This window comes from Otolemur garnettii, unplaced genomic scaffold (genome assembly GCF_000181295.1).
Source record: "Otolemur garnettii isolate 467f Iridium unplaced genomic scaffold, OtoGar3 scaffold00028, whole genome shotgun sequence".
NCBI classification, from domain to species: Eukaryota; Metazoa; Chordata; class Mammalia; order Primates; family Galagidae; genus Otolemur; species Otolemur garnettii.
In genome coordinates this window covers 13,608,056-13,626,713 of record NW_003852423.1, presented here as the reverse complement: position 1 = coordinate 13,626,713, position 18,658 = coordinate 13,608,056, and the positions used below count along the sequence as shown (strand labels likewise).

Genomic DNA, 18,658 nt, shown 5'->3' with positions numbered 1-18,658 from the left:
GAAGACCTTACCTTCAGAGATCCAGTTAATTGCTTGAGTTCAAGTAGAGTAGAGGCTGTAGGGACAATCCCTGATTCCCCAAGTCTTAAATCTAGAACTTTCCTTTCCTCAGCTGGTAGTTCTCTGCCCTGGATATACATTAGAATCATCTGGGGGTCTTGAAAAATACAGTGGTGGACTGTGGTAGTTCTGTGGGAGTGGTGCCCAGACAACTGCATGTTTAGAAACCTTCCCTGGTGATCCAGAGGGCAGCCTGCTCAGTGCATTGATCCCAAAGTATCAACCTGACAACCAGGGCAAATGGCACAGTTGCTCCCACAGAGGTAAGGCTGTGCTCACCCCTGCTTTTTCTGGACCACAGAGTATGTGCTGCTCCACAGTCTCACCCAACCTTCTTCTCTATGTTGTTTTCAGACCAACATTAGATAGCATTCCAGATGAACATTTACCTGTCCAACAGGTCTGTCCACATCCTATTTGTCCTTATCCTCTTTTCCTTCTTTACAGGCACTAAGCGACATTCTCATGGCTCACCTGCCCCAAGCACTAGCTCGACGAGTCGTCTGACCTTACCAGGTGGGTAAACAGCATTGTGCTGTTAGTGACCAGTGGCAATGGAAAGGACTGGTCTCTCGGTAGCTGAGTTTAGCAGTTGATAAACTGAGAACCTGACTCTGTCTGTAGCCACTCTACTCCACATTGTCAGAGTGTTGTCTCTGTCACCCACGTTTGCGAGGTCCCTCCAGGAACAGACATAATATTTTCACAATTGTTTCACAATCTCTCCCACTCACCGATGGAAATAGTAGAATCTAGCTCATCCTTGAAGTTCATCTGGACGGACTATAGCAGTATCTGCCTTTCAGAGGCAGATGGTGCAAGGATGGAGTATGAGTCCTTGGTGAGAGAGGGACCTGGGTTCAAATCCCAGCTTTGCCATGTTCAGAGTGTGTGACCTCACATATTGTACTTCAGCTACTTGGAACTTCTATTTTCTCATCTGTCTGGGTGATGATAAGGATTAGAAGTAATGCTTATAAATCTAGCACAGTATGGATACGTACTGGATGTTCATAGTAATCTACACTATTGAGAAATACAGAAGTCCTGTCTGACCTTAATTGGAGCCCATCTAACAGGTACTAGAAAATGTTCAGTATTCGTATGATCATGTAGAATCACCATGTAATATAAAGGGAAGCTACTGGGCATTCTGTCTTCAGGCATAGGCTTGCGTTGTCTCCTGCGGTTTAATTTACATAAGTAGGACTTGGAAAAACACATCTGTTTTGGGAGAAAGAAAGGGTATAAAAGGTAAATATAGTCATTGCAAAGAAATTGAAAAATAATAAAAATTAAAAGAAGAAAAAATGTTGCCAGTAGAGCTACCCCACAGAGTTAGCCAAGGTTACCTCTCCTCCCAGTGTTTATTAAACACTTTTATCCTAGATTTGAATTATACTTTAAGTGAAGTTTTGTTTCCTCCCTTTAAAATTTTGCATTGACATTATGAGATTATCTCTATGTAATTAAATAATTTATCAAATATTTCAGTGATTGATTAACATTTCTGTGACTTTGCCAATATATATTTGTATATTTATTGATAATTTGGCATTTCTGTAGCTTACATTTTTATTCTGATAAGTAACCTTCCAGGCCTGTACATAAATCTTATTCTGAGGTTGTAAGTATGGATTCAGGATAGATTCTGCAGATGGGATTACTGGCTCAAAGAATACAAACATATTTATGTTCTTGATGCATTATTGTCAAAGTGGTTTCCAGAAAGGTAGTATTAATTGATGCTTTTGGCATGGAGTTGTCTGTTTCACTATCCCTTGCTAATGCTGAGCATCATTTTTAATACTTTACTAATTTGATAAGAAAAAATGCATTTTAGAGAGAAAGTTTTTTTTCCCAAGGTATATTTATTTTTATTGCTTTTTGGTCTTTTGTTACTACATAGTCCTATAAAAGAAATGCTTATTTATTGTAAACAATTTAAATAACACAATGTATGTAAAATAGACAGTAAAAATTCAAACAATGACAAAAAACGTATAAAGAGAAAATGAATGTCCTCAGAAGCAACCACTGTTAACGGTTTGAAGTACATGTTTAAGACATTCTCATGAAAATATGTTAATTAATATTCACTTGTTTGGGATTCTAAGTAGAGGCATTTTATAGAGACTATTCTATAATCTGTGTTTATCATTCAACAGTCTAGCACTGTGTCTAGACTTCTTTTTAGGTCAAGACATGAAGATCTATCTCATGTCCATTAAAAGTTTTATGCTACAGACCTTCCTTTGTAGGGAAAAACAATTTATTTATTCGTTCATTCTACAGGTATTATTGAACAATGACTTACACGTCCATGGACTTGCCTACTTAGTACCCCTCTACACATATCTTCTGAGAACTGCTTTCTCCATTTAGTTGTGTACCATAATGGCCATCATACTAGGAGACTTTCATCCTCTTTCCTAACCTCTATTCTTTGGTTCCAGTGCGGGCATTCGACACAAGTGAGCTGTGGGAGAAAGGGCTAGTTGTCACTAGAATTTGGGCTTCCTTTTCTGTAATATATGGAGGAAATGAGGCACAAGTCAGACAATATCCAGATATTAGAATGTGTTTTGCAGATAATGCTAGCTATCTACCAATAGCTATTCTCCCTTTCTTACTGAGTATATGGTTAGATTACATTTCTTATACTCTCTTGGTCATATGTGGTTGAGGTGAATGTTTGCCCATGGAATGTGAGTGGAAGTAATGCGCACCACTATCTTAGTTGTCTCTTGCTATATATCCAATTATAGTCTAAAACAGTGGTTCTCAACCTTGCTAATGCCACAACCCTTTAATACAGTTCCTATGGGTCATGACCCACGGGTTGAGAACCACTGGCCTAAAAGCACAACAACGTTTATTATTTTCACTTTTTTTTTTTGGCAGTTTTTGGCCGGGGCTGGGTTTGAAGCTCCCACCTCCGAGGGCCGGTATATGGGGCCAGTGCCCTACTCTTTTGAGCCACAGGCACCACCCAACATTTATTATTTTATACAGTTAAAAATGATATCCATATCCATATTTGGTTTGAATTTATCTTTAAAAAAACTATTTTCTAATGTTAATTCGTAATTTACATTTCTTCTTTTTGGAAAATCTTATTTCATCCATACTAAGAAGCACATTGCCTTGCATTCTAACTTCTTTAAAATTGAGATGTTTTGCAATCAATGGTGTGTGATAATTTAATTAGCAACATTTTTTTCTTTGTAGCATATGATATAATAGTTCACCATTAGTGGCATCTTAGAGTACATGAAATATAATCTCTTACTTACTTGCTTTTACAACTTCCATTTCTACAGCTCCGCTATTCTAGTCCAACCACTAGGCTGAGGGTCCACTGAGTACCCTTCAAATTTTCTTGCCTCTGTGACTATCTGGGACCCTCTTTACCCTTTTCTTTTCTTGACTCATCACTCTGTCCAATTCTCTCCAAATAATCTATATGGAAATAATATTACATTACAATGATTTGTTTATAAGTCCCTTTACCCGTTGACAAGTCCATGATGGGGACTGTCATATTCCAGTACTGCTGAGGTGATAGGCCATATCAGGTACTCAAGGATGTTTTTTAGCTGGGTATATGGGTGTGTCTGAGCACTCTCCCATTTAAATTATGACTTGTAGATAGGAACCATCCTCAGAAAAAAAGTCTCATTTTAAAGTTTAGATTTGCTTCAGCTATACTAACTTAGTTTTTAGTACTGAGTAGACCTGGCTCTGTATTGTTTTTTTTTTTGCAGATTTTGGCCAGGGCTGGGTTTGAACTCGCCATCTCCAGCATATGGGGCCAGCACCCTACTCCTTTGAGCCACAGGGGCTGCCCAGCTCTGTACTACTTGGAAGCCCCTTGCATCTTATCTCTTCTGGTTGGTTATTATACTCTTAGGACTACTGAACATTAGGAGAAAAACAGCTTTAAACCAAGATTCAGTGATTGACTAACATTCCTATAATTATACCACAATTTATTTATATATTTATTGTTAATTTGGCATTTATGAGCTTTTATTCTGATAAGTAAGCTTCCAAGCCTGTACATAAATCTTCTGAGTTTGTAAGTGTGGATTCAGGATAGATTCCTATGGGAGGGATTACTGACTCAAAGAACACGTGCATATTTAAGTGTGAAGTGGTTATGTGTGTTCCTTGCAAGGCCATGACACTTCTGGGTCAGGTGGAACTCTGAGGTCATCTGTTCATCATCTACAAGAATGTGCAGAGTAGGGCGGGGCACCTGTGGGTCAGTGAGTAGGACACTGGCCCCATATACTGAGGTGGTGAGTTTGAACCTGGCCCTGGCCAAACTGCAACAAAAAATAGCCAGTTGTTACGGCAGGCACCTGTAGTCCCAGCTACTCAGGAGGCTGAGGCAAGAGAATTGCCTAAGTCCAAGAGCTGAGGGTTGCTATGAGCTGTGATGCCATGCCACTCTACCAAGGGTGACAGAGTTAGACTCTGTCTCTAAAAAAACAAACAAAAACAATGTGCAAAGTGGTCCTGGGTCCCACTTGCTCTGCCAGGTCTCAAGGCCTCTGACTCAGCATGACAGCCACCTTGTCTGTGATCTAGATGGGCAGTCTACACTGGTTCCAAAGTGGGAGTCTTATGTTCTGAATTCTGATCTCCTCTAAAGTCTGTGGGGAGGAGTGGGTAGTTCTCAAAACGCCAGATATAATTAGCCATGTTTTGACTAGCAGATGTACTCCCCTAACTCACAACAATGTCTAGTCCTCTACTTTCCCTTCCAACCTCAGGAACATCTCAGAATATCTTCCTCTGATTCAAATGCCTTGAGGGCTCCCTCCACAAACCTGGTTAGCTCCTGCTCACAGTTCCACCTAAGGACATCAAAACTATAGAGGAAACAATTCTTCTGAATTACCACCAATAAATAGATTTTATTTAAAAAGATTTTAAAATCCTTTGATTATATAGCCAGTGAATGAACATAGTTGGGAATTTAAGGTTTATATATTTTCTTCAACACCATCTATATGGCTAGATCCAGTTTAATCAAATTAATTAGCTGTAATGAATCCAATTCAGTCATTATAAGATGAAAACAATTGTTGTGAATTCTAGTCAAGCTGGCCAAGTAAGTTCATTGTTTGGCACACACTCCTTTGTTCTAAATACACGCAAGGATAGATAAAGTACAGTAGGACCTCTGTGAGTTGACTGTTCGTGGGACTGTAACAAACTGGTCCATCATGGAGGTGGTCAACACAAGGAACTTCCATTGAGTGCATATGGTGCTATGGTGTATGTCTGGTCTATGAATATTAGGTCAACTTAAGGAGGTGGTTAAAGAAGGGAAGTGGTCAACTGTGGAGGTCCTACTATATTTTCTATTTAAAATTAACCAAAATTCCACAGGCAACAAGAAAAGCAGTGTTTAATTTGGACTTCATTGAAATGAAAAATAGTTGCACATCAAAGGACTCTATCAACAGAGTGAAAAACCAAATCACAGAATGTGAGAAAATACCTGTATTTGCAAAATTATATATCTGATGATAGGTTAATATTGAGAATATATAAAGACATAAAGAACTCTGGCAACTCAATAGCAACAACAACAAAAAACCCAATTCAAAAATGGCCAAAGGACTGCAGTAGATATTACTCCAGAGAATATTTCCAAATGGCCAATAAGCACACAAGCATCACTACCATTAGGGAAATGAACATCAAAACCACAATGAGACACCACTTCACACCTATTAGGATAGCTACTCTAAAACAAACAAACAAATAAAAAGCCCAGAACATAAGAAGCATTGGTGAGGATGTGGAAAAATTGGAATCCTGGAATATTTATAGTGAGGATGTAAAACGGCACAGTTACTATGAAAAATGGTTCAGCCAAAGACAAAGTCAAAAAGCAAGGAAGGGTGGCTTGCCATAGGGAGGAGTGCTGCAGGTTACAATGCAAGGGGCAGAGGTACAGGGTGGAAGAAGAGTCAGTGCCAGTAGCAGAGTCTACACTAAAATCAGCAACTGGAATACAGATTTCTTCTGGATGGAGTTAATTTTTGGTGCAGGCTTTCAAATACTTTGAAATATTATTGGGATACTCATGGAGCCAAATGAAGGAATAATCATTAAAAACAATAACATAAAATTGTACAGAAACAACAACAGAGATATACAAAAGAAGTAATTCACAATATGAAATTCAAAAAAGAAACACATAGTCACTGAAATTTTAAAAAAGAAGAAAATATTCAGTTGCTGGGATAATTCAAGGTAGAACACAGTGGAGAAGAGAATTAATGGTTGAAGACAGTCTTGAGGACTTTACACCAACTACAGCAGAGAGAGAGGGAACCTTATCAAAGATGAAAAATCATAAACCATAAAACCCTTTGAAGAAAACATAGGGATACACCTTCATGATCTTGGATTTGCCTGGGGTTTCTTAGATATAACACTTAATGTACAAGCAGCCAAAGAAAATATAGATAATTGGACTTCTTTTTTTTTTTTTTTAAATTTTTGAGACAGAGTTTCACTCTGTCACCCTAGTTAGAGTGCTGTGACATTAAAACTCCCAGCAACCTCAAAGTCTTAGACACAAGCAATCCTCTTGTCTCAGCCTCCCACATAACTGTGACTACAGGTGTCTGCCACAACGCCCAGCTGGTTTTTCTATTTTTAGTGGAGATGGGGTCTTGCTCTTGCTCAGGCTGGTCTCAAACTCCTAAGGTCTGGCAATCTACATGCCTTGGTCTCCCACTGTGCTGAGATTGCTGGTGTGAGCCACCATTGCTGGCTGGAATTCATTAAAATTAAAATTTGTGTTTTTACTTCAAAGACATTATGAGGAAAGTGAAAAAATAATCCACAGAATGGGAGAAAATATTTATAAATTATATATCTGATGAGGGTTTAATATCCAAAATATGTAAAGAATTCTTATAACTCATTAATAAAAAGACAAATAACCCAATTAAAAAAAAAGTGGCAAAGGATTTGAAAACACATTTCTTTACAGAAAATATACAGATAGCACACAGCACATAAAAAGATACTCAACATCATTCATTAGGGAAATGCAAATCAAACCCACAATGATACACCACTTCATAGGTACTGTGATGCTTAGAATAAAGAAAGACGAACAATAACAAGGGTTGGTGATAATAACAAAGAAGTGATGAAATCAGAACATTGTGGGCATGTAGAATGGTATAGCCACTTTAAAACACAGTCTGGCAGTTTCTCATGTTAATCACAGTGTGACTCAAATGAAGTACTGATACATACTATAACATGGATGAACCTTGAAAACATTTCCTAAATGAAAGAAGTCAGATACAAAACAGCCATGTGTTATAGTAGGTAACTACAAAAGTTTTCAGACAGGTTGTGTTATGTTCCATTATTTTACTTCCAAGAAACATAGTCGATGGTGTCCTTTCAGATTCACCTGTGCAAATTTCAACTTGCTCAGTATATGGGTATTATTGGGAGGACTTTTCCTGTTTCCATCTGTGAAGATTTTACATTTCTTGATTTTTGTGTACCTCAAAACTTTCATACTGACCCACGTATTATTGCACTTATATAAAATATTCAGTATAGGCTAATATGTATACAGACAGAAAGTAGATTAGTTGTGGTTAGAAGATGGGGATAGGAGAAGGGAGAATGATTTTCAGGGGTGTGAGTGATTTTCCTATTTTAGGGATGGAATTAGATGATGGTGATTTTTGTAAAATATTGTACATAGAGTAATAACCACTGAACTGTACGTTTCAAAAGGGTGAATTTTATGATTTATGAATTGTATCTCAATAAAAAAAAATTAAAGACCTTGGAAAACAGTAAATGGTTCTAAAATACATCTCTTGGGAGTTCTTGTAGGATAATGGAGAGAGTGATGAAAAAACAATATTTCAACAAATATGTGGTAATTTCCCAGAAGTAAAGAAAGACTCAAATTCTTAGATGGAAAAAGCATCTCCATTGCCAAACTAAACAAAAACAAATGCGTACCTAAAGATGTTGTGTGAGGTTGCCCAAAATTATATAGGATGAGAAAATCTTAAAGCTATGAGCAGCTGGTATGTTCAGGGAAGTTGAAAGTAATCAATAGACAATCATCTGACAGCAAGATTTGTACTGACTGGCAACAGTAGGTACCAGAAGACAAAGAAGATAAATCTTTCATGTGCTGAGAGGAAATAAAATCACATGTAATTGTTAAAATAGCTAAATTATTAAACATGACTGAAGGCAAAGTAAAAATGTCTTCAGGTATACAATGACATAATTTACCACTCACAGACCCACACTAAAAGAATTATTAGGGGGAATACTTCAAAAGAAGAAAAAAGAACCCGAAAGGAAGCTGTGAGACACAAAAATTAATAATAAGCACACAAGTAAATAGAACATGTTGATAAGTTTGTGTCAGTTGTTTGAGCATAAAATAATATCCAATTTTTATTTTAAAATAGTTAAGATAAACTATAGATTGAAGGAGGAATTTTTCTATATGGAATTAAGGAGTGCTAAGATCTATCTTGTCTTTGGGGAGAATTTAGTAATTTTTTAGCTTTTTAACACAAAGTATCAACAGTAAAATCATTGAAATATTGGGGGGGGTGCTCATAGCTCAGTCAGCAAGGCCGCCGGCCACATACACCTAAGGTGCCAGGTTCGAACCTGGCCCAGGTCTGCTGAGCAACAGTGACAATTACAACCAAAAAAATAGCCAGGTGTTGTGTTGGATGCCTGTAGTCCCAGCTGCTTGGGAGGCTGAGGCAAGAGAATCTCTTAAGCCCAAGCGTTGGAGGTTGCTGTGAGCTGTGATGCCACAGCACTGTACCCAGGGTGACAGCTCAAAAAAAATAATAATTGAAATATAACTTATAGCATTATTATGAACTGAATTTTTATTTTTATGCCCCCCCCCAATTTATACATTAAAATCTAATCCCCAGTATGATGCTGTTTGGAGGTAGAACCTTTGAGAGGTAGTCAGGTCAGGAGGGTGGAGCCCTCAGGAATGGAGTTAGTGACCTTATAGAGATCCCAGAGAGTTGGCTCAGTCTCTTTTTACCGCATGAGGCCATCAGAGGTCAACAGTCTCCAACCTGGCAGAGGACAAGGACCCTCACCAGAACCCAACTTGGTGGGCTGCTTAGTCTTGAACTTCCAGTCTCTAGAACCATAAGAAATAAATTTCAGTTTTTTATAAGTCAGTCATGGTACTTTTTATAGCATCTTAAGCTGACTGAGGCAGGCATCTAAATCAATAAATGAGCCATAAAAAGAATACAGAAAATACATCAACTTAATAGAAGGCAGAAGGGAAGACTAAGAAGCAACAAATAAAGAATAAAGACAAAATGAAATTAAATAATAGAAATAAGTCCAACAATATCAGGCATAACAGTAATTGCTTAAACTTGTGTTTAAAGTATAGAGATTATCTGATTGGATAAACAAAATAAAACCCAGTTCTATTCTGCTTTTGCTATACACAGCTTTAAAAAAAAAAAGAAAAGAAAAGAAAAAACTTTTGCCATACACTAGGTTTGCTTTCCTGTATGCTTAAAATATTTTACATTTAAGAATTTTTGGTTAAAGTCTGTGGCTGTTTTGTAAATCCTTTCCATTTGGTTTCATTCATGTAAGCATGATCTTACTTATGTTTCCAAGAAATTTAATGGTTTTTCTTTATAACCTGTTAGATGAGATGGATGTTGGGGTATGAGGATTTAGGTATTTAGCAAGTTCTATAAGTAACATGCCTCAATCCAGAAACCACCAACAACCACTTCATTAAAGAACTGCTTATGTGGTTTCTGAAGTTATCTCAGGGGACACCCTGGAGCTCCAGCATCAGAAAATTGCTCTAGGAACTTCACCTTGATTCTTTGCATATCCACAGCAAAATGACTCTTGCCTGGTAAAGTAATAGCACTTGCAGCCATTTTATTCTAGAGCCAACTTTGCCTATTGCTCCATGGGATTTGTGAACGCACTCAAGCTCCATAGGTGGGCCATCAGTGATGGAGAACTGGGGACGTGTTGGCTCACACCGAAGGAATGGCCCAGAGCTTCACCACCACTGACAGTCACAGAGCTTCATCACCACTAACAGTCACAACTGCTAATGGCTGTGACTAACCAATGACTTACTTCTGAGCAGATTCCCCAGGGCATCTCAGTCAGATCGCTCTCCTGAGTGATCCCTGAAGAGAAAGGTACAGTATTGTAGTCACCTTGGACGCAGACTGCTGAGAGCCCCTCCCTGTGCAGATGCTGGCTTCCACAGTAGTCTTGGCAGTAGGTGCTGCTCTGCTTCTAAACTCTGCTGCCTGCTGTAGAGTTTGTGTGTTTAGATGTCTACTGGCTTGGAATGACATTGTTGTGTGTCCTGTTTTAGGGGACTACGGATAAAACGTCCATGCAGAAGATTCCTTGGGAGAGACCTGACCAGCTCTGAGGTCTGAAGACATTTTAGGAAGGTTATGTTTCTTTTACCAAAACAAAGTATTATACATGTTATATGTTAAGTAATTAACTTAAAAAATTATGATCTCTGATATCCCTAATACAGGTTTTTAACAAAAGATATTTTTGATATGCATTGCACACCCATAAATATCAGGGACAATGTGTTATCTCTTTCAATCCCCGCAACAATCCTTTAAGGAAGGTACTATTATCTCCATTTCACAGATTGGGAAACTGAGGCACAACAGATAAATAGATTGTCCCAAATTAGCAGGTGGCAAGTGTGTGGTGTTTTTTCTCTGAGATTGATTGGCAGGGGATAAAGACCGAAGCTAAATAGTCCATGCGTAACTTTTCTTTCACATATGTATTCTGTCAGGATTAGATCAATTCTCCACATGCCAGTTTTAAGCACATTGTTGGGGTGTGGAGGGACCCTGCACTATTTTTTAAGTGAAAACTTGAACAAGTGTTGTCTCTGCAACTGCCCTGTACTTCGAGATCTGTTTGAAGGATGCCAGTCATCACTGGGACTGGGTCAAGGCCTGTTGCTATGCTTCGATTTAACACTTTGGAACTTTATAATTCTGAAGAAATTTATTCTTACAGGCTTCTGAAATTGGTCCCTGTTAGCCTGAAGTGGACAGACTTTGCCTGGCATTTCCCAACTTCACATACACAAGTGGAAAAACGCACATATTGATGCGAAAAATCAAGCAAAAGACTCAGCTTGTGTAACCTCCAACATATGTTTCTTCAGTTGAAATAATATGAATCATGAACTTTGTGCGTGCCTGGGCTAACAGAACAAAAACAAAGAACTCAATTAAAGATGGTCATCTCCTTGAGGGAGGTCTTTTTTATTCTATTTTTATATCCTCAGCATTAAATCATGAGGTCACAGGGCATTTGATAGGCAACCATTGTTTGAATAAGAAAAGAGGTGATTTTTTCAGCCGTGGTTAATCATTCCTTCCCTCTCACCTATCTGTGAAGGGGAGGAGGGCTTGAAACTATGCCTCAGTGCCTCTTCATGGTGTGTGAGACCTGTAGATATGAGCCAAGATTTGAGCATTTGTATGAGACAAAGAGTTGTTTAGGACTCAGACTTGAAACTGGAGGGGAAAGGAACTCGCTGAGTTCTTCTTAAGCAAATATGAGAAAACAAATGTAGGTGTCAAGACACTGCTAAAGTGAGGGACAAATAGTAAGTTCTGTAGAGCCCAGTTGCCTCTGCCAGCTGGTGTCTATTCCAAGTGACTGATTTATGGGAGGTTTATGAAGATTACTGAGCGTGAGGTAGTTTATTCGCTCATTGGTTATGTCTTAGCACCCGCTGTTGTCAGCACTGATTAAGTTCTGGGGATGCAAGTGTACAAACTCTCTGTCCCTGTCTCAGCAAGGTGTAAGTTGGGATTGAATTATCTATAAGATAAAGCACAAAGAGGTACCTAGATGTCCAGGGAATCAGCACTTCAGGGATGGCTTTTAATGAAAGTGACTCAGATGATTATTATGGCTCGACATAATGAATGCCAAGAGTCTTAAGACTTACAAGTGCCCTTGACATTTTCCTAATGACATCAAGATGGGAACCCAGGGACTGGAACTCCTCCCATCCTGGTTGGTTGTCTAAGCCACATTTCCCATCATGATGTCCAGTGTTCTCTATACTTGCAGTTGAGCGTTACTGGAAGTGACTGAATGAAGCCCCATGTTTTTACATTGCATGGGTGGTTTAGAATGTGGGCTAGACAGTTTTGCTTTGCATAGAAAGGTGCTTGTTTTAGCAAAGGGGTTCCCTCAGGCAGCTGAATGGAAATATATACATGTATTTTCCACAGATGCACATTTTTGATAATTGGCCATTTGTGAATCAAAGCAGTGTGTTCCTTGCAGATTTTTCACAAATAAATTAATTTAATCTCTTCATTGCATGGTGAGATCTTTCAAGTAGTAAAATCCAGTTGTGTGGAGAATGATGTGACTTTTCCAACAGGGAGGGCACCCTCACAAGGCATCAGTATGGCCTTTTATCTTCCTTCATCCTTTGGTAGGATGCCAAAGTCATTAAAAATGTAGCCATGTGGGCCGTGCCTGTGGCTCAATGGAGTAGGGCACCGGCCCCATATCCTGGAGGTGGCAGGTTCAAACCCAGCCCCAGCCAAAAACTGCAAAAAAAAAAAAAAAAAAAAAAAAAATGTAGCCATGTGACAATGATAGCCCTGTAGCAAGTATTACAGCAGACTGGACACTGTAGAGGGCAGTGCACATCCATTCTCTCATTTGTATCCCCCTTCAAATCCTCATGACAACCATTCAAGGCAGTTACTGTTTTTCTCATTTTTGAAAAGGAAGAAGGAAAACAAAAGAGTCTGTTCTGAGTGCCAGAAACAGATTAATTATTTCCTTAGGATCTTACAGCTAGTAATAGCTTAGCCCCCTGATGTGCCCCAAGCCCATGTTTCTCTTCTAAGACCACCCACCGCTCCCCAAAGTAGACTTTCATGAGGTCATTTTTCCTGTCACAGATCTTAGCACATGGCCAGCGGTTGGATACCCTCAGCCAACAGGAATGGGGAGCAGGTCTCTGTGTGTGCTGACCCCCTGCTCAGCTGCTCCCGCTTCCCTCTAAACCTAAGGATAAGCTGACTCATTCTCAGCCCCAATGCCAGTGGTTCTCAACCCCGGCTATATATTAGGATCACTGGGCTTACAAACATACTGATGCTCGGGCTCCATTCCAAAATAATTAATTACTTCAGAGATTCTTGGGGGTAGGGCATGGGCATTGGTATTTATCAAAGGCCCCCAAGGAATGATATGCATCCAGGACTGACAACCACAAGCGGAAGAAAACAGCATCAGGTTGGATGAAGGGCAGCTACACCTCGTGGTTTGTTCATTGTGGACACCTCTTCCTCTGGGGGGCTGGAAATGCTGGTGAGGGCCTCCTTTATATCAGACTCAGTTTAGTTCAGGCAAGATCAACTCAGCTCCTTCTAGATAGCTGCGCTCTTTCTTTGGTGAGACTAGAAAATGGCAGATATAGATAATTTGACATTTTCATTTTCTTGATGTAAAATCCTGGGAAAATCAAAGTCTTTAAAAATGTAGATAATGGGTGTAATCATTCAAATTTTTAATATGAAATATACCTTAAAGAGTTTAAGAGTAGATTCTTGGCTTGTACACAACACTGCATGTAATACACATGGTTTAAGAGTAATTTTGGGGTTGGGTGAAGGTTACTAAATTGTATTTTTATTAAAGGAAGGGACTCCTGTCACCAAAGCCTCGCTATCATGCTTTAATGTCTTCGGAAAGCAAATGAATTCCCTAGATAGGAAAGGATGCTGCTACTGAATTTTCCTGGCAATCTCCAGTCTTCTAGATAATTCTTAAACTATTGAGACTGAGGAAAGAGATGGAAATTGATCCAGAGTGAGCACCTACTTTGTGTCAGGACCATGCTGGCTGCCTTTACACGTAGGATTCTTTCCATCCTCACCATTGCCCTCTGAAGTGTGTGTCAGTGTGTCCATCTTTTTTTTTTTTTTTTCCAATGGGAAACTGAAATCAAGTGTCTAAGTCACATGGGGACAGAGCCAGAACTGAATCTGGCCACCTTTGAAGGATAGTGGGGAACTGCAAATGAGGTAATGGATGTAAGGAACAGGAAGGAGAGGATTGGAAAGATGAAGACAGTAGTTCTCAAATTCTGGCACAGTGTAATATCTGAAGAGCTTTAGAAACTCCTGAGGTCTAAGTTCCATCCCCATAGAGTCTGCTTTAAGGGCTCTGGGTTATGAAATGAGCACCAGGAGTTTTAGCAGCTCTTCTTGTGGTTCTCACTGCAGCCAGAGTTGAGAACTACCAAGATAAGCATTTCACCTAAGGTCCTGGACATTACCTTCCTTATCTCCACCAGTCTAGAATTTCAGAATAACTGTTAACACCCCAACATGACATCAGTGTGAATGAAGAGCAATTGGACCTTTGCGTAGTTACTTTCTGACCCATTAGCACAAACCATATCAGGGTTGGTGAGATTTGCTTTTGCTTTAAGGGAAGCATGATTCTAAGTTCAGAATCCAGGATCTGACACAGGTAGGTATATTCTCAAATACTGATAGTATCATTGAGGTACAATTTTGACTTGACTCTTTTTACTTATTATGGCAGCTACTAAAACTTACTCTGAATTTTGGTGCAAGATTATTTTAAGTACAAGAAGATGGGAGGAAGGTCTGAAGTCAGACTGCTTGGATGTGAATCCAGAATGCAGACTCCTGTCTCATACTAGCCATGTGACCATGTGACCTTTGACAAGTTAGTTAAGCTCTTTAAGCCTCAGTTCCCTCACTCAAAAAGGGAGTGATAATAGTGCTTGCCTTGAAGGATTATAGTGAAAATTAAAGGTTAAAATTGATGTTAAAATCTTAGCATTGTGCCTGGTACACAGTTAAGTATACCAATTGTTGGCTATTATAATATGACATACAAATAAGTCAGCTATTATAATATGACATACAAATAAGCCAGCTATTATAAATATTTTACCACATTAGTTCCTGAAATGAAAATCATAGTCTCAGTTCTAATATTGTTCCATCCTTGATGGGGCTCATGTTAACATTGCAATGCCTTGCAATTCAAAACTCTAGTATTATTTTTATGCATATTTTGATAACGGTTTTTCACCACAAATGGATACTGATTGCAGAAATGGAATGTACGAAAGTAGGGCTTTCTTTTCTTTCATGTAAAACATGTAAGTCACAATAAATGATTATTTTTATCTTATTAGTTTAGTGTACATGTGTTTTTTTTGGGGGGGGTGTATGAATGCAGACAGAAAATGTCTATGATGGAAATGTTTTTTTCCCAAAGGTCTTTTCAAGATATCTTTGAAAGAGAAGAAAACAGGTGTCTAATACATCATTTTTTTTAAGCTGCCAATATCAGAATTAATCAGAAGTTAAGAGCAGACCAGGTTGTTGCCATTTCAGGTGATGGTTCGTAACAGAGATTCAGAAATTTTCTACATAAAGTCATGGTTGTGCTGCAGTGTGATGGTCCTAAAAGATCCCACTGAAGTCACTATGGATTAAAAGATCAGTGGCCCTGGACACCATTTTTAATGCAAAATAATTAGGCCAGACCTAAGTGTGGATGAGGGTTAGTGACAGTTCCCCCTGGCTTGCTCTTACTTAATGAGTTGTAGTAGGATAATGACAATGAATTAATCCAGTCTTTCTGAAAATGTTTTCTGCTGAATACTATGAGATGTTCCTGATAGAAACTGGATCCTTAGTCAGATACAAGTGAGGAAAAACTATATGCTATTGGCTGTTCTCAGGGATTTATAATTCTTTATGCCATTATTTAAGGCACTAGTAAGTTCTGGCATGAAGATACGAGTTCAACTTTGACTTGGTTAGATTTGACTGAGGAAGCCCTTCCTCCGCCAGCTCCACCTATTATATTCACAACTAAACTGGGCACCTTGGGAAACTGTAAGCCAAGATAAAAATCTTAAAAGAAGGAGATTTTAGAACTCTCATTTACGTTTTATTATCTGAATCCAATTAATAGCTATGTTAATTTGATATATGAATAAATCTAAATTGGTTTGCTGAAGAAAAATAAATGTGTATAGTTGTTTCCCATGACAAAAAGAAAAACAAAATAGCCATGAAGCAAAATTGTCCGAGAGACAGCAACAGAGAATGGAGAGAGAGAAAGATAAAAGAGAGAAGATAGGTTGGTGGTGGGAGTGGAAGGAAAGCTGTAGACACCTTGGGGAGGATTTGTGATGTTCATGAAAAAGATGAGAGTTAAATAAGAGTTAAAACTCCTAAAATAATCTTGATTTTACAAAAAACATACATTGTGTGTAATTATAAATAAAGGATGGCAATGTGTCAATTTTTGGTCTTGAATTTTTCTTTTCCTAAGCGTTGTTTTAAAATAATATAGATAATGACTTCCTCAAATTCAGGCTCTGTGCAGAGATATGTGGCTTTGTCAAAATCTTCATTAACTAATTAGATCATTTTTCTCCAACCAAATTTTTGTAAGAAATGAGAGCAGACCTTCTGAATGTGTCCCCAAGGGGGAGGTGTCCAACTTGCTGACAGTCAAGTACATTAGGAAGTAGGAATGGTGCTGTGATCCTGGTAGTTCTGCATCTCAGGAAGAGTTGTATTACTGGTTGGATTCAGCTCTGGGAAGTTGCTGAGTCATGAAAAGAAGGAAGGTCAGTCTCCTTCCTATACCTCAGGAATGGCCAGAGAATGAGTGAAAGCACCTTCAGGAAGCCATACCACCACCCCAGAAAAAAGGTCCACATTAAATTCAAGATGGTGCCTTCAAGCCTGGATCTACTGTTGTGCCCCGTCCTCAAGTCCTATTTTACTACAGAGGGAAAGGACAATGAATGTATACAAAACAGCATTGCATGACATTTTTCTGTTTTCCCCATTTTGAGTGAGGGTGACAGCAGGCACATATAAGTCTCTCCACAATCTCAGTGGGGAGCCTATCTCTATCAGGGGGCTCAACTCTATTTGCAGGGACTCCAGTGGCAAGGACAGTTTTTGTTCCCACAGTCAGAATTTGAGCAATCAGTAAATGTTTCTTCATGCTGAGAAGTGGGAAATTCAATAATACTTTGGCTGGGTTCATGCTGAGCAGTGAATGAATGAATATGGAAGAGGGACTGTGACTTGAAGAGCAGTGAATCAGCTGCCCAGAAGTTCTCAACAATCAGTTTTAATCTGAAGCCTTCTCCCATCTTTACTCCATTCTGCAGGGTAACCACACTGTTTTCATACGTTCCTAGAGGGTTTGGTGGCTTAATCCCTTGTTCACCCTAAGAAATGAATTAAACCCTCTAAGATCTTAAGGAAAAAACAAAACACTTCTGTTCTCATATATTATTATAGAAGAATACGTATTACTATGTCACAGCAGGGCCTTTGGTTGAAAATCTTCACTTTATGCTAGGATAACTCTGAAGGCAAAGTTGGCATGGATACCAAAGAGCTTGTAGTAACAGCGTCACTTACAGCCGAACACTTTTTTATTGCATAATCTGTAAGGTGAGAAAAGCATGTAGCTATGGGCCCTCTGACATGCCTAGTACTAAAGTTCAAGTGAACTCAGTTTTACCGACTTTCTTTCTATCAGGGGTAATTGTGTAGAATAGCTCCAATAAATGATTCTATAAAAGAAACTTTTAGTAATAAGTTTCTTTTTAAAAAAATTACATCACTGGCCAGGCGCGGAGGCTCACACTTGTAATTCTAGCACTCTGGGAGGCCGAGGCAGGTGGACTGCTTGAACGCAGGAGTACGAGACCAGCCTGGGCAAGAGTGAGACCCCTGTCTATACTAAAAAATAGAGAAACTACCTGGATGTCATGATGGGTGCCTGTTCCCAGCTACTTGGGAGGTTCTCTTGAGCCCAAGAGTTTGAGGTTGATGTGAGCTATGACGCCACACACACTACCCAGGGTGACAGAGTGGGACTCTGTCTCAAAAATAAATAAATAAATAAATAAATAAATAAATAAATAAAATAAAAATAAAATAAAAATTACATCGCTAAAATTTAATGGTCAGAAAAGTCAGGAAGTGAAAGCAAATGAAAAGAGATAAAATACCATGCTTACAGTACTCAGAGATAACCACTGTTGTGACTCGAATGTACATTTTCCAGATTGTCCTCTGTACTACATACATATCTTATAGTAGTGAGATTAGATGACATATACTGCTTTGCTTTTTTCATTTAGTATTACTAGAGTCTCCAGCTTTGTTAATAGCCATCTATATCATCTTTCATAGTGTCACCGTAGGATATTTTAAATTGTACCAGAATTTAACCTATTCTTTGAATGTCCATTTAAGTTGTTTTTAATCTTTGATCACGTGTTTTTCCTTTTGTTGGAAGAGATTTGCTGAGCTGTTTTTTCACAAGGGGAGCCTCAGTGGTGTGGCAGAGGTGTTCCCCACCATGGTTCTTCCAGTCGACCCAGAGTGGAGTGGCCTCCATGCCAGTGAGTGAGCCCTGGCTCTGTTCCTGCCAGTCT

The 18,658-nt window shown here is 38.9% G+C and overlaps 1 protein-coding gene across 3 annotated transcripts in view; it reads left to right on the top strand.

Annotated features, from left to right (window-relative positions):
- Window positions 1-18,658, top strand: part of PDE1C (phosphodiesterase 1C) — a 651,334-nt gene that overhangs the window by 627,330 nt on the left and 5,346 nt on the right. For all 3 annotated transcript variants that reach the window (XM_003788560.2, XM_023512469.1, XM_003788562.2), the window contains one exon: window positions 508-576. In XM_003788560.2, the coding sequence (XP_003788608.1) occupies window positions 508-576 (69 nt within the window). The remainder of the gene's footprint in view (window positions 1-507; window positions 577-18,658) is intronic.